General features: G+C 44.7%; 2 protein-coding genes across 2 annotated transcripts; one reads left to right on the top strand and one right to left on the bottom strand.

Annotated features, from left to right (window-relative positions):
* The first annotated feature begins 390 nt into the window (after positions 1-390).
* Positions 391-14,060, top strand: GMFB (glia maturation factor beta). The gene is made up of 7 exons (XM_058420944.1): positions 391-509; positions 1,143-1,239; positions 1,633-1,682; positions 2,613-2,664; positions 3,690-3,770; positions 4,979-5,052; positions 7,412-14,060. The coding sequence occupies exons 1-7, from the start codon at positions 453-455 to the stop codon at positions 7,481-7,483; spliced, it is 483 nt and encodes a 160-aa protein (XP_058276927.1). The 5' UTR covers positions 391-452; the 3' UTR covers positions 7,484-14,060.
* LOC120753779 (splicing factor YJU2-like) lies at positions 7,995-9,830 on the bottom strand. Its single transcript, XM_058420881.1, is given in 3 exon segments — positions 7,995-8,475; positions 8,477-9,043; positions 9,799-9,830. Coding segments are annotated over 3 exon segments (1,080 nt in total).
* Positions 14,061-14,675: the final 615 nt, after the last annotated feature.

Genomic DNA, 14,675 nt, shown 5'->3' with positions numbered 1-14,675 from the left:
AAGGTGGAAATCTTTTCAGGAGCAACAACAAACGTGGGGTATTGGAAGTGGGGGAGCAGAGCCACCCGTCTGCATTTTGAGGGAAATCTCACAATGTTGAACACGAGGAGACAGCACTGAGAGCTTAAATAGTGACATTCTGGTTTAAAACCAGTGATTTATCTCAATGCAAGAGCTCTTTATTAGAGCTTTTGATTGGTAATCTTGCACAATTTTTTTATCTGAGGATTTTTTTTAAGGAAACCTTGATAAACAGTTGCTTTGGTACAAAGCTCTTGGTGCCTTGGGAGTTCACGAATACAGTGTAAGCTGCAGATTTTAAGTAACTTCTTTATCAAGCTGGCATGAAGCCCTTGGTGATGGAGGTTGTGTGTATAAAATGTTGCTCAGGAAATGGCAGTGGTTTGCTTGGTGCCGTTCAGAAATCGCTTGTGTAAGGGAAGATAACCTGCATGGCTGCTTGTGAAACAATAATTTCCTTCCTCATCTTCAGTGTGATGACTAATATGGTATGTGAGCATCTCTGCTGAGAGCTTGGTGTGCACAGGGGGAAATGGCTGCATGTTTTGGGGTTAAAATGTCTGAAACTCTTTCTGTGTGTGTGTGTGACTCTCAGAAGTCCAATAATTATTTTTGTGGGTAAAAATAAACAAGTATGATGTTCTTTAAAACTAATAGTAGCTCTTATTATGTTGAATGCTTAAATTACTTGATCCCATTTGCTGCCACTCTAAGGGACTCCCTTATTTCAGGGCTTGGAAACTGAAGTGTAAAATTTACTTCTTAAGTCTAGAAGTGTAAAATCTATTTCTGAAGGGTAAAGTTTACTTCTTAGAGATCTGAGAGTAATCCCACCTCAGGAGCAGTTAATTAAATACTCCTAGCTAACTGTGTGGCTTTGAATCGGGAAATTAAAATGGAAAAATGTTCTGTTAATGTGGTTTTTTTAAAAAGAAAACCAATTTGCTTTCACCCACGTTTTTTCTGATTTATGTGATGCTCTGAAGCGCTGGACAAGCTGCATGCAGGCTCGTCTTCAGTAGGGTTTATGCACAGATATGTGTGACACCGGGATTTTATTGTCCGTTTCACTTTCTAGAAGGATTTATCTCCCCCTCCCCTCTGCCATTTCCTTTCTGCAGAGTGAATCTCTGGTGGTTTGTGATGTTGCCGAAGACCTGGTGGAGAAACTGAGAAAATTCCGATTTCGCAAAGAGACCAACAATGCTGCCATTATAAGTAAGTTCCAAAGATGCCTGACAAAAATGGTCAGAAAATCCTCTCTCCTCTTTTCTTCACTGTGTAGTGTTGCTGCTGTATCAGGTCAGCAGGAGCAGGAGGGTGTTTGTTCTCTGAGCTGCAGCACTCCCAATCCTGCCCGTAATTTTAACAATAAAACAGTGCTATTCTTAGGATTCAAGTCTCCTTTTGCTCTTAGCAGAGTATTTATATTTAATTATGGCTCAGAGCCTACCACTCTTTGTAAAAGGATTTTGGGAAGTCATGGGATACACTGAAGAAGAAAAACAGAATCACAAGGACCGTAATTGTTGAGTGCTAAAAAGCTTTGTGCATCCATTGTATAAATCGATTGAAAAAAACCATTGATCTGTGTTTTATTTTGATTTATAGTGAAAATCGACAAGGATAAGCAGTTGGTGGTGCTGGATGAGGAGCATGAGGTTTGTTAAATGAATTGTAAATAAGAGTATCTTCAGCCTGCAATATATTGTTGTCTCTAAGGTACTGCCTTAGTTTCAAATTGTTATCAAACTCTTAATCTAATTTGGGTCATGAGCTTATTTAAATGCATGGTCACTCTGCATGTAAAGCACAGCACCATTAATAGTGAAACTATGCAGAAGCAATCGAGTTGACTAATTAATTGCACCAAAAAAAAAAAGTTATTTTAAAGCTGTTTTAATGATGTAAAAAGCGTCTTTGGCACCTGCTGGCTTTTTGAAGAGATTTCTGCTGTGTTTCCACGTAGATCTGCACATTTGCCTCTGAGCTGGTCTGCCATCAATTAGAAGCAGGATTGCTAATCCCCTGCAGACTCTAAATTTGATGGGTGGCATAATAAGGTCAGCCCAGTGTGTGGTGTTTCTTAATGGTCCGTAGGGCAAAATTAAATCCTTCCCAGGGATTGGAGCATTCACCATAGCTCTTGTTCCCTAGAATTTGGATGTTAATGTAACACTTAAATGTAACGGGACCCTTTTGTTTGCTGAAGGAGGAAGGACTGAATTTTTCAAACTTTTGAGTTACGTAGCTGATTTTAACTGACTTCATGGCGTGTGCTCACTTATTTCTGTTTAGCACTAGAGCTGGCAAAGCATGGTAGCTGCCAGCATAGCCGACTAGAGCCAAAAGTGTGCTAAACTCACGCCTAAAATAGGGATGATTATTCATGCTAACATTAGTTCTGTGTTTAGTCACGGGAGTCTGTTGGCACACAAGTCTCCCTAAACTGCTGTAGTAATTTGGGAAGCCCTTCTCAGTTCACCTGCAGATCCACATCTGCCTTGTGGGTGTTTCACTGCCCGTTACGCTGCTTTAACCTTCCCGTGAGAGATACTTGCTCAGATATTGCTTGTGTTTAATGTCACCAGGGTATTTCTCCCGATGAGCTAAAGGATGAGCTGCCCGAGAGACAACCTCGATATCCTTCCTGTGCTGCTGCCATTTGGACTTACTCACTCCTGGATGCTGTTCAAAATGTTGGACTTCACCTTTTTAGGCCAATAATTGCTGTAGTATGATCTTGCTGATCCTTTATTTGTGAAATAACCCAGGGATCCGTTCTCAGGCTGCGCTGAACTGTTGTACCGCTTGTTGAAACAATGACTCATTTAAGCCTTTCCTGACATTTTATTTCCTTTTAGACTATATAATGTTTGGGGAAGTAAAGCAAAGCCATGCTGCTGGTAATGTAAAGAAGTGAGTAAAATGTACCAGTTGGTGGCTGCTTCTAAGTATAGGAAACTGCCTGTGTAACTCTGGATCTGTTTTGGTACTTTCTCAGGATGCGGCTGTTGTTGTTTTGCTGCAGTTACTGATTCTGTGAGATTGCTGTGGGCATGTGATTCAGGGAGGAATCCCTCTTTTGAAAAAAAAGGAACAAAAGAGGGTCAAGTAAATGACTCTGACTAATGAAATAAAAGGGGTACTTAAGTTACATGCGAAGAAAATACCTGCCCTATTAGCCTCAAGAGCTGGCTGGCACCATTCCCTGCGCTGTTCTGAATCTTCCCTTTCATGCCCACAGTGCAGTGGGAGGCTGTAAAACAGAAGTCCTGGCTAAAACTCTGGTTCAAATTCAGCAAAACACCTGAAACAACGAAGTTCTTGGTCAGCAAAGAAAGAACTTGGCTTTCATTAAGCCAAAACCGTGCTGGTGGGTGTGGGAAGTCTTTTTACAAAGTTGGAAGAGGAATATTTGTGATGAGAGGGTGATTTTTTAGCTCTGATGTGAAACATTACTACAGAGACAGCCCTTCCATTGAGGCAGGGCCAGTTTTGAAAGTCTGATGTGGAAGTGAAAGCAGAACAGTGAGGTTTTTATTGCCAAATTAAAACATCATCTAAAACGTAACACTGACTTGTGCCTGCATCAAGCTCTGGTAACTGAGGATTATATCCTACTAAAACAATTGATTTCTTAGTTTCTTTAACCTCAGAAAAAACATTTATTGTGTATAGTTACAAGTACCAGCATGAAGATGGAAGAGTTTCCTATCCATTGTGCTTTATCTTCTCCAGTCCAGTTGGTGAGTGAACTTTGTGAGTGGTAGCTACTGCGTGTTGTAAATTTGGAAGTATACCTTAATAAGGAAGATAAGACTGAGTACTTAGTGCTCTCAAGGAGGTTTTCCTGCCTTTGAGGTTCACATTTAGTGCGCTTCAGATGTATGATAGAAGAGATTCTCTCTTTTCCACTTCTGAAGGCCGAGCTAGAGTGTTGGTTTCCTGTTTAGCTGGCCAAAAGGTGTGTCTGCCTAAATGTGTCTGTTCTCTCTTCTGAAGGACAGAGCCTGGAGCACTCTGCATCTACTCATGGAGGTTTAACCTAACTTAACCTGTTTACTCCTCAGATCTTGAGGAATCCTTAAAACATGACCCTGTAAGGCTCAGGAAGTGAGTGGAGAGAGGGCTGGAAGACACTACCTCTGTTCATGAGTGATTCTGTTTACCTGTCTCTTGCTATTCAGACACAAGTGACTGGGAGGGAAGAAATTCCTCTCATCTCAGAAGGACAGGGGACCCCATTTCTTTCTGAGGATCTTAGAATCCAATTCCTTTCATTCTACCCGTGAAAGGAGCAGAACTCTAGGAGGGTTAGAATGGGATTTGGAGGAGACTTTTCAGGGGAACTGCATGTAGTGGGCAGCAGTAAAAGATGCTGTGAGGTGACAGTCTGAAGGGCTTTTCACAGCCATGGGTGAAAAGGAGGAAAAGGGGGCTCCCTAACCCAGATCTGAGCATGGGAAAGTGCTGGGGGAACGGACTGTTCCAGGAGCCTCTAATCCTGGATCATCCCGAGTTTGTAGAGAGCAGTATAGCAGAGCATCCTCTGCTTGTGTCACACCAACCCTCAACATCAACTTACCTGGACAGGGCACTGTGTAATTTTAATAGAAGCCAGGTCTTGGTTTGGGCTTACAGAGCTGAATTGCTCCTGGGCTTCCATCTGTGTTCTGTATTGTGGTAGTGTATCTTGCTGGTATTAATAGATTATCCTTGTTATCCCCTGGAAGAAGATAAACTGATCGCATTGTTCTACCCTTCATTTCTCAGAGCTAGAGTAACTAGGTACATAAAAATTTAGCAACTATTGAGTATATTCTGTAGTTACCTGAGAATGTCTTTAACTTTCAGTTTGAATTCTTAAGGAAAAAAAAAAAACAAACCCTTATTTTTGAAGTGTTGCAGTCAAAGTAACTAAACAAACTCTCCTTTTTTCCCCCTGTAACTACAGGATGTAAGCCTGAGCAGCAGATGATGTATGCTGGAAGCAAGAATAAGCTTGTACAGACAGCTGAACTCACTAAGGTACAACTGGCTTTTGAAATAACTCTCTCCCCCTTCACTGCAGGTTGTTGTTTTGTGTCTTGCTTGAACCGATGGCAAGAAGGGTTTTGTGAGAGTTTGTGATTACAGTGAACAGAGTCTGGTTTAGGAAGACTTGAAGGAGAGGACGTGTGGAGATTTCTGTAGCCTAAAACACCAGGAGGAACAGTGTTCTCTAAAACAAAAATATCCCTCAGTAGGATGGACATCTTTGCTGTGGGGGAGGAATTTACTGATGGGAAGAATAGACTAAAGCCTCAGTGTGGTATGGAACAGATCCGTTTAGCTGGTTCCTGGGGCTGGGAGCTTGCAGAACAGCCTGCAGAGTAAGTAACATGTGCCAAGTCATGAACAATTTCTTCCTGTGTTGGGTTCTTCCAGTACTGACACCAGAAGAAATCACTGCATTCACTAGGCCTGGCTGTGTGTACATTTGAGAAAAGAAATGTCACCTCTTTTTCGTTCTGGAGATCTTTGAAATCTCTGCCTAACTGGCACCTAGACTCCTTTTTGCCTCAAGCAGTAAAGCTTAATAGAGTCAGTAGCTGCTTCAGGTTTCTCATAGCATGTGAAATGACTGCAGAACTTCCAGCAGCGCTGTTCCCTTTAGGTCTCCCTTATCCTGCTGAGTCCTTTAACATGCCAGTAAAAATGTCTGTTGGGCCAGTAAGAGAACTATGAATCACAGAATGGCTTGGGTTGGAAGGGACCTTAATGTTCATTTGTTCAAACACCTCCCACTAGACCAGGTTGCTCCAAGCTCCATCCAGCTTCTGCCTCTCCAGCGGTACCTTGTAAGAAAAGACGCCTCTGTTATAAATTAGACCTCTAGTTGACAAGAGTCAATAGGAAGGCAGCAGAAGATGGCAGAAACAATCAGCACAGCCCCAAGAAATTTTTTATTAGATCTGTTCAAACTGCACCTGGGAGGGCTGATAGCTGTGATAGAAAGGAGGAAGAGAGTTTTCAGTAAGTAAGAAGAAAGGGTTGGTGAGAAGAAGGTGAAAGCCTGGGATGTAGCTCAGTTGGAGTTCCTATTGCTTCTGAAACGGGAGAAACTCAGCTTGAGTGGCTTTTGAATGCAAGTCCAGGACTGGGTATAGAGGTTCATGATCATTCATCTCCCTCCTGAAGGCTGAGAACACAGGCTGTCTCCAGTTGGGATTGCCTGCTTGCTCTTAAAATGTGCTTTATTCTTGCCACATGCTGAGCTGTGTTTCATTTGAACTCATGCTGTGACTTCCTCCTGGTGTGATTTCTGCTCATGACTCAGCTGAGTTCTCTCATCGGTCTCTTGTGACTTGAATATTAGCTTGGCTCCTGTTAAGCTGTTCTGTTCTTGTAACGCTGATTTTTGGCGTTTCTCTATTCTGAAGGCCTGTGAATTTGTAAAATTACCTGACTTTTGTCTTTGGGCATCTCATAGACTCCGGTAATCAATGCATAATTCACATAGTTTCTCTTCAGGCTATTAAAAAAAGAAAAAAAAAACCCACAAAAAACCCAAACCCCAGCCAGTTACTTGCTCATGTGGAATGTAAAGACTATACTGGTGTTTTGGACCTTGTTTTCTGCTTCAAGGCTGCATTAAAAGTTCATTAAAGATTTCACAAAACTTTGAGTTAGTAGTTTTTGGGTTGTTTTGTGAGTTTTGCTCAGAGATGCTCTGGCTGCCCCGTCCCTGGAAATGCTCAAGGCCAGGTTCGATGGAGTTTGGAGCAACGTGGGGTCGTGGAAGGTGTTCCTGCCCATGGCAGGGGATTGGAACCGGTTGGTCTTTAAGGTCCCTTGCAACCCAAACCATTCTGTGCTTTTAAGATCTTGTTGGGGTTTTATTTCCCAAGTTTTCTATTTTGAGATATTTTGCAGGTAAAATAATAAACTTCTGGATATTATGAATTTATTTCAATTCAAAGAAAAAAATCACTGTGTGTTGTACTGAGCAAAATTGCTGAACTTTGAGCTTAAATCAACCCAGATATTAAATTAATTAGTGTTCTTCAAAATACCATTATGCTGAGATAATGCATGTGAGATGAGGTCACTTCAGGGTCATTTTAAAATGTAGTACATGTGCTTTTCTCATATTCTTAAGGGACAAGAGTGAAACCTAGAAATAGCAATTACAAGCTTCTTGTTCACGTTAATGACGTTTTTTTGCCGCTTAGTCTTGTGTATTTTCCTCTGATCTGATGCTTTCAAGAAAGCACCTGAAATTTGTAGGTTGGCGCGTGGTTTCTTGCAGCTCAGACAGCACGTGTGGAAAGGTGCTGCTTGCATTGTGTGCTTGTCCCTTTCCACTCCCACCCCATAGGAATTGATGCAATGCCATTTCCTTTAGGTATTCGAAATCAGAAATACAGAAGACCTAACTGAAGAATGGCTGCGTGAGAAACTGGGCTTCTTCCACTAAGGAAAACCTCTGTTCTAAGTATTTATGTAACGTCCTGGTGATACTGGAACCAGACATGAATACTTACGTCCAAGCAATGCACTGTGTTCACAGCTGTCTCCTGCAGTATCTCTCTTGTGCAGAGTTTGTGCGAAGAATGGCAGGTCTGTCTCCTTGAAGTAACAAATCTTTGCAGGTGTTTTCTTATTTGTACCTGCTAAAAGGGAATACTCCTCTGCAGGGACTCCTTTTGCACTCCTGTGACTAATATTTCTGTAACTAAAATAGTTCAGTTCTGGATTTATAACCGTGTACAAACATCATTTGGAAGCTGACGCTAACTTTTTCTGAGCTACAAACGAATCCTTATGACACATTAGCCATTTATATGCAGAATTTATGTACTGTCGTTGCTTTTTGGGTTTTTTTTTTTCCCCCCCAGTGATTCCCCCAGCCCCTGGTTGTGCTTCCAGCTCTGTGTGGGGCTCCAGGAGCAGGAGGGAGCTGGGACAGCCCTGGCCCTGCTGGCTCCTCAGTTGCTGGTGCTCTCCTCGCTGTGTGAGTAGGCTCCCAACAAATCCAGTGAGGACGTGGCTGCTGCTGCTGGAAGCGAGGTGGTGTTGGCCGCAGTGCCTTGTGTTTCCATCCTGTTCTGCAGGGCAGGATCCGGCTTCTGCATCCTGCGGGCCACCAGCCCGGCCAGCTGGGCCTTGCTGCTGAGCTTGCCCACGCTCTGCTCCCAGCTCTCCGTCCTTGGCTTCTTGCTCTGGAGCTGGGGGTCCTCCTGCAGGACGTCTGTGGGTTTTGTTTGGGCTGTGGGATTCGGGCAGGGTTTCGCTGGTTCCTTGTCAGAGTCAGAATCCACCAGGAGCCGGCGGTTCTGGGCATGTTCCACCATGGCCTTCATCTCCTGTTCATCCTCCTCCTGCTTCTTGCACCTCTGCTCCTCCTCCAGCTCCTTGTACTGCTTCAGCGTGGCCTCAGAATCCACGTTGGCCTGGCACTGGTTGAGCTTTCAACTCCTGCAGGTTCTCCAGGACCTTCATGGGATTGTTGAGCTCTTCCTCTTCCCTCTCCTTCTGCAGCCTCTTTTCCTCCTCCTCCAGGAGCTTTTCAACCTGGAAGTTCCTTGTGGCACCATGTTCCACGGGGTAATCTGTGTTCTTGGGATCTGACTTGAAGGTGATCTCAGCCAGGCAGCGCGTGCACTTGATGACGCAGAAGATGGGCAGCCCCAGGTAGACCTCGTTCTGCACTGTCCCCTTGTGGGCACTGAATTTCTTGCCCTTGTAGATGTGCTCCCTACATGTCTTGCACCTCGTGTTGAAGGGGGCCACCAGCCTCAGCACGTACTGCCGGTCCTTGGGGAGCTCGAGCTTCGGGATCTTTGCCGGATCAAAGTCCGGTGGGTAATATTTGTTCAGCACTTTCCGCTCTGAAGCTGCGGCTTCTCCCGCTCCCCAGTGCTTCTGGGCTTGACGCAGGATTGACTTGGGCACAGTGACGTGTGCCCAGGGTCTGCCCACCAGTGCCAGCAATGGGCAGGTGCATCCAGTTGTCTTGGTTTGGAAGGACAGGTGTCTGCCAGGGAAAGGCGGAGCTTCTCTTGGAATGCAGAATGTAAAACCCCTCCCTCCAAATTATATTACAGTTTTGAAGTTAAGAGGCTTTCAGGCAAAGATATGAGAATAGGAGTAACAGTTCTTGACTAGGAATATTAAAAGTAAAAATGTAGTAGTACGAAAAAGCAAACAAAAAAAATCACTGACAGAGTCAGAATATGAGCCTGTTGGTCAAGGTGCTGGGAGCAGTCCAGTCAAGTCCTCCTGCAGTGACAGGTGTGGTTCTAGCAGAGATGATCCTGTAGAAGGGTGTAGTTTTCTCTGAAGGCCCAGTGGTGGTGGGATGGCTCCGGGGTTCCTCTGGCAGTCCAGTGCACACAGGCTGTGCTGCTGTTCCCAATCTCAGGTTTTATCCAGGTAGGAATGCCGGGCTCCTCCCCTGGCTGCAGCATCTCCCGAGGGAGGATGGAATTGTCTCAGCCCTGCAGTGAGCCTGGATGGCCCATGGACAGCAGATATCTCCTGCAGGGAGGATGGGTCCTGGAAGGGATAAAGAGCAGTGACACAGCTGGATTAACAGCTGCCCATGAACAGAAGACACCCAGCCCCTCTCCCCTCCTGGAGTTAGGTGGAATGGGGTATAGAAGAGATGAAGAAAACACCTCCCCAGCCGGTTTCAACAGATGATATTAGAATACACACTAGTGGTTACATCTTGCATTGCTACCCAAGACGGATGCAGGCAGCATTGTAGGTGCAGATTTGCAGTCTAACCGGTCAGCTCCAGGATAAGGCAGCCCGAGCATGTTTGCGGTGATGCAGGACACGTGCAGCTCCAGCGCATGCTGTTCAGATGGCTGTGCAGGCGCGCTCCACGCCTCTCCGCAGCAGCTAGGCACTGCTTCGTGGTGGCAAGGCAGGGCTTTGCGGCAGCTGGCTGGGGTTTTGGTGCGATCAGCGGTCCGCTGTCAGCGTGTCCCAGCACTTGGCCGCAGGACACCCCCGGAAGAGGCACCCCAGCCGAGCCGGTGGCACAGCCCTGCACGGCCGTGGGACGCTCCTCCAGGGAAGAGTCCCGGCACGGAGCGGCAGCACGAGTTCACGTGGCTGCTTTACCCGTCCTCTCTCGTGTGCCCGTTCCAGCGTCCGCACCTGCCGCTGCTCCTCCCGGTGCCCTCTCCTCGCTGCCGGCCTCAGTTGGTGGCGCCTGCAGTGTCCCCACCGCCGTCCTTGCGTCACGCTCGGTTTTTAACTGCCTTAACAAGTCTACTAAAAGCCTCCAGGGCTTTATCACATCGATGGCTGCCTCATCTCCTGGGGAGGCTTCTTCAATGATACACCTGCCAACCCGCTCCCATGTTTTCAAATCTAGAGCGGTTCCTTCCGTTACACACAGTCCCTGTTTCTCAGACCACGTTAGCAGGGCCGGTAAAGCCTTGCTTGTTTATCTTAGCCCATTTCTTTAGAAAAGGAATCCATACCTTCATAATGGGGTCTTTGTGTACTGAGGTCCACACTCCCATATTTTTCTTGCCCTGTGGCGTCTTCTCCCATAAAAGAATCCCCAGCAGCCGGGGTCTGCTCTCCAACAGGCCTTACTGGTCAAGTTACATAATTAAGGTAATTATATAATCAACCATATTTCAGTGACAAAGTTAGAATTAATTTATAACTGTGAGGCCTATAGGCCAGCTATAAGCCACCACATACTGTCACCAGATTTTTTTGACTTCATGTCTTCTCAATTTTGATTGCTCCCTGGAAGCATTTGTTCGGTATTAATCTTTGTACAGCAAATCCATGCATTTATCTTTCCATCGAGTCCATGTGAAGTGTGTCAAATTCTTGGAACTAATTTTTGTCATTCCAGTAATTCCTCAGTTGCCTGAGTCAATCTTTCTAAATTTCAGGGCAAAGCTTTGACTGTCCAGTTCTCATGCTAGTACAGTCTCACAGGAACTAGCTGATAATTAAGGGCTGAACTACAACTCTGGTTCCTCTTGTACCAGATTTCTTCTTGCATCTCTATTCTGACACTCTTGAGAAGTTTACCTCTGCTCATTTCCTGTTATCCGAACACCTGGTGATACTGTGTGCCTTTCATTTGTTAGCTTTAAAAGGACTTGAGAATTTTACACTGCCACTTCTTACAAATTTGGTAAAATCTTTGTTAAAGAATCCGAGTAATATTTGTTCCTAGTGCCTCGTGCTGCAGTTGACATCTGTTAAAACAAAAAGCCAACCTCATTTTCTTTGAAATTCCAATAATCTGCTCCATTTGTAGGAGTCAGGAGGTTAAAGCTTTTCATGATAATGAACGATTTATATCTCTTTTGTTATAAAAGTTGGTCACACGTAGCTTTTGAGTACTTTAATTACAACTTCTAACTTTCTTAATGGCTTTTTGGTCAAAATTACATTCCAGATGAAGCTTTTGCATAAGTGACCATTTGATTTTTCATCTGCTTAACGGTTCATCTCTTTGAAACAGCAAACCTGATGTGAAAATAACGTTTAACTTTTATAAATGACCAGTCTTTTTGCAGGTCTGTTTTATATTGAATAGAGTAGCTGTCTGACGTGAGACACGTTCAGCCTGTGCTGTGGCAGGAGGAGCACTCATGGGGCAGTCTCTCCCTATCTTGCTTGCGAGTGTTGTGCTACTGAACGAGTATCTGCGTAAAGAGCAGCTTCCTGTTGATAGCACACCTTAAAATACAGCTGCCCCAACCAATCTGCTCGCTGGGAAGGAATGCAGTGTTAAATTTGGAGGCCAGTATTTCACGCTGTGAAACCTTTGCTGAAAGTGGGGTTGTTTTTCATTTGTCAACATAGGCTGTGTTAGTGGTAAAACACTAATTCCTGCAAGATCGCAAGGAATTCATTTGCAAAGGTCTTCGGTGTTGGTAAATCTCTTCCTAGTTTGATGTTATTACTCATTTATTTGTATATAAATCTGACTTGAGAGAAGCTTTTCCAAATACGTGTTGGAATGATCCAATTAAATTGATCTTTCGGTGCGGGAAAGAAGTGCTTGTAATTAAATTTCTGTGTTAACGTACTGAACTGGAAAAGCAATTTCATTTCCCTGGACGGAAAATTGTTGACTATGAAACCGTTGCTTGATCATTCTGTACTGCAGATCAATAAAAGCAATGTCTTTTGTGACAAACATTGTATAAGTAAGACTTTGGCTTAAAGGATAGTGCCATTCCAAGCATCAGCCTGGAAACAGCAAGAATCCCTTTTGAGGTTTTTTTGGGGATTGTACTAAAGGTGAGGCATGTCAAAGTACAGCGTGGGCGAGAGGGAAGCTGCTGCTTGGAATGTTCAGCTTGATTTGCAGTGGGGAAAAACTGGATTAATCATGTCTGTTGTACTTTGTACACTGGTGGGCTGCCAGCAGCCAACTGCTGCCTGCACAGGTCTGCACAAAAATAACTGTGCAAGGGGCCTGTATCAGGAGGGAAGGGAGGAGCTGCTGCACGAAATGATCGAATTTGACCTTTCATCTCCGGATTGCTCCACCTTCTGCCAAGAAAGCATTGCTCCTTACAGCAGAATCTTCAGCTGAGTTCTTCCACCTCACGTGTTCTCGTGCCTCACTTAAGCACTTTCTGCCTTGGGTGCTGCCCCTGCAGCCTTGCAGGGAGCAAACAGATCCTCGTGAGAGTGTTTAAGCCCAGTTTCTCCTGAAAGGTGCTGTTGATGCTGCTCAGCCCACCAGTATTACCCTTCAGCCAGCCCTGCCTGCTGTTCCTCCCTCCCCTGGCTGGGCTGTGGAGGCAGCTGCAGGTTCTGGGAAGGACGAGCGTGCAGAGGGTGTTTGCTCTTCCAGCCTCGTTTGTGTTCTCCTTGGTCTTAATGCAGTGTTTTGACACGACTGGCTGCTGCTAATTGTCCTGGGCTCTTGAGATGCACGTAGTGCTAGCACTTGATTAAACAAAGACATCGTGATGTTCGAGTCTTTCCTGCACAAATAATCCTTGTTTTCATAACATCCTTTCCCCACCTTATCTGTAGAACTGTGTGTTCTGTGCTGCTGCCTCCTTAGGCTCAGTGGGAGGCAGATGAGTCCATGTTGAGGCCAGTATGTTCCAGCTGGGCTTTGCTGGTGAATTGCCCATCTCTAATCAAGCATTTCTCTGGAATTTTCAGACTTGTAAAGGACAGCATAAATTAACCTAGGGGAGCCTTTGTAGCTAAAGGTCTGAGAAGTCAGCATTTTCCATTGGTAGCTCCTATTTTTCAGGAGTTAGTAAGTTGGCCATAAAATCCTTGGTCTGGAGTTGAAGGTCTCTCCAAGGGAGACTTCTGCCACAACTAATCAGGTTTGCTTTAAATATTGACTAGATGGCTGGGATACAGCTCTTGTAATCCTATTCATTGATGGAAAGCTGAAATAAAGCATGAGTTTGCATGTCAGCCCATGAAATAGACTTGTAGTATTTTGAATATTTTTAACAAAAAAAAAAAACCCCGTAAATGCTGATATTTGATGGTTTAAGTGTATTTCTAGTATCATGAATACTGTTCTGTAAAAGGAGGCAATAATGCAGGTGTTGACACCTTTTTCACTTCTCCAAAGGAGCATCTTTGCATTTGTCCCAGGATTCCATTTTTGTATCTTTAACTGTAAAACAGCTGGTCCAGAAACGATAGCAGGGATCTGACTCAGAGAGGCAGAAGCAAGAGAATTCAATTCCTTACTTCAGTGCATTCCAAAAATAAACATCATGAACATTTTTTTAATAGAAACGTGTAGTGACTGTGAAATGGAGCCGTGGTGGGACATGAGAAGGGGCTCAGTGAAACTCACGTGTTTGTTCTGTGGTTCAGACTCATTGTCTTAAAAGGTGTGAGAGGTTCATGGCCAGACTTGAGAATTTGGCAGTTCCATGAAAATACCAGTAACCAGTACAACTTCCATCTGCAGTTTAGTCTCTGCTGCTTCACACCGCATGTTTACTTCAAACCAAATCTTTTATTGCTAAGCATGGTGCTTGTATTGGTTTAAATAAAACGTTTCATTAAGAGGTTCTGTTTCCCTGTTTTAATTGCAAAGTGGTCCCTGTGTGACAGGGAAGATCTGGTAATTCTTGGTATGATCTTCATCCTTTTCTCAGCTTCCTGGAGTTTTTGTTGGATTTGTAGTGTGCCTTCAGTTTCGACTGCTCCCTCATTTGCTGTTGTACCTAAAATAATGCCTGTTTCCATCTGCTGTGCTGGGGTGGAGAGGAGCTGTTGGAATACTGCAGGGAGCTGCTGTGCTCTGCTGCTTTGCACCTTTGTGTCACAGACCTCCCACCACCTCCAGATGAGGTGCAAGGCAGCGTGGGGCTTGGTGTCAGCCTGGAATGTCACCTAAACTCCCCTGTTCCACCTCTCCCACAAAGCTCCTGGCTCAGTCTGGAGCTGTGGAATACAATACAGAGTGCAGGTGCCCCCTGAACAGTGTCAGAGCAGCTAGCAAGGAGACCCCAAAGCTTGAAGGAGACCGAGGAACTTAGTACTTCTACCTTCCCACAGTTGTTGGCTCATCTCTTTCCTGCCCAAGAGATCACTGCATTAATTTGATCTAAGCCCTCTTTTTCTTCATTCTTGCTGTTTCATTCTGTCACCATCTTTGGAGACTTTGATTCCTCTACTAT

Source organism: Hirundo rustica, chromosome 6 (assembly GCF_015227805.2).
Source record: "Hirundo rustica isolate bHirRus1 chromosome 6, bHirRus1.pri.v3, whole genome shotgun sequence".
NCBI classification, from domain to species: domain Eukaryota; kingdom Metazoa; phylum Chordata; class Aves; order Passeriformes; family Hirundinidae; genus Hirundo; species Hirundo rustica.
The sequence above is the reverse complement of the archived record's forward strand: the minus strand, read 5'-3'. Positions and strand labels throughout refer to the sequence as shown.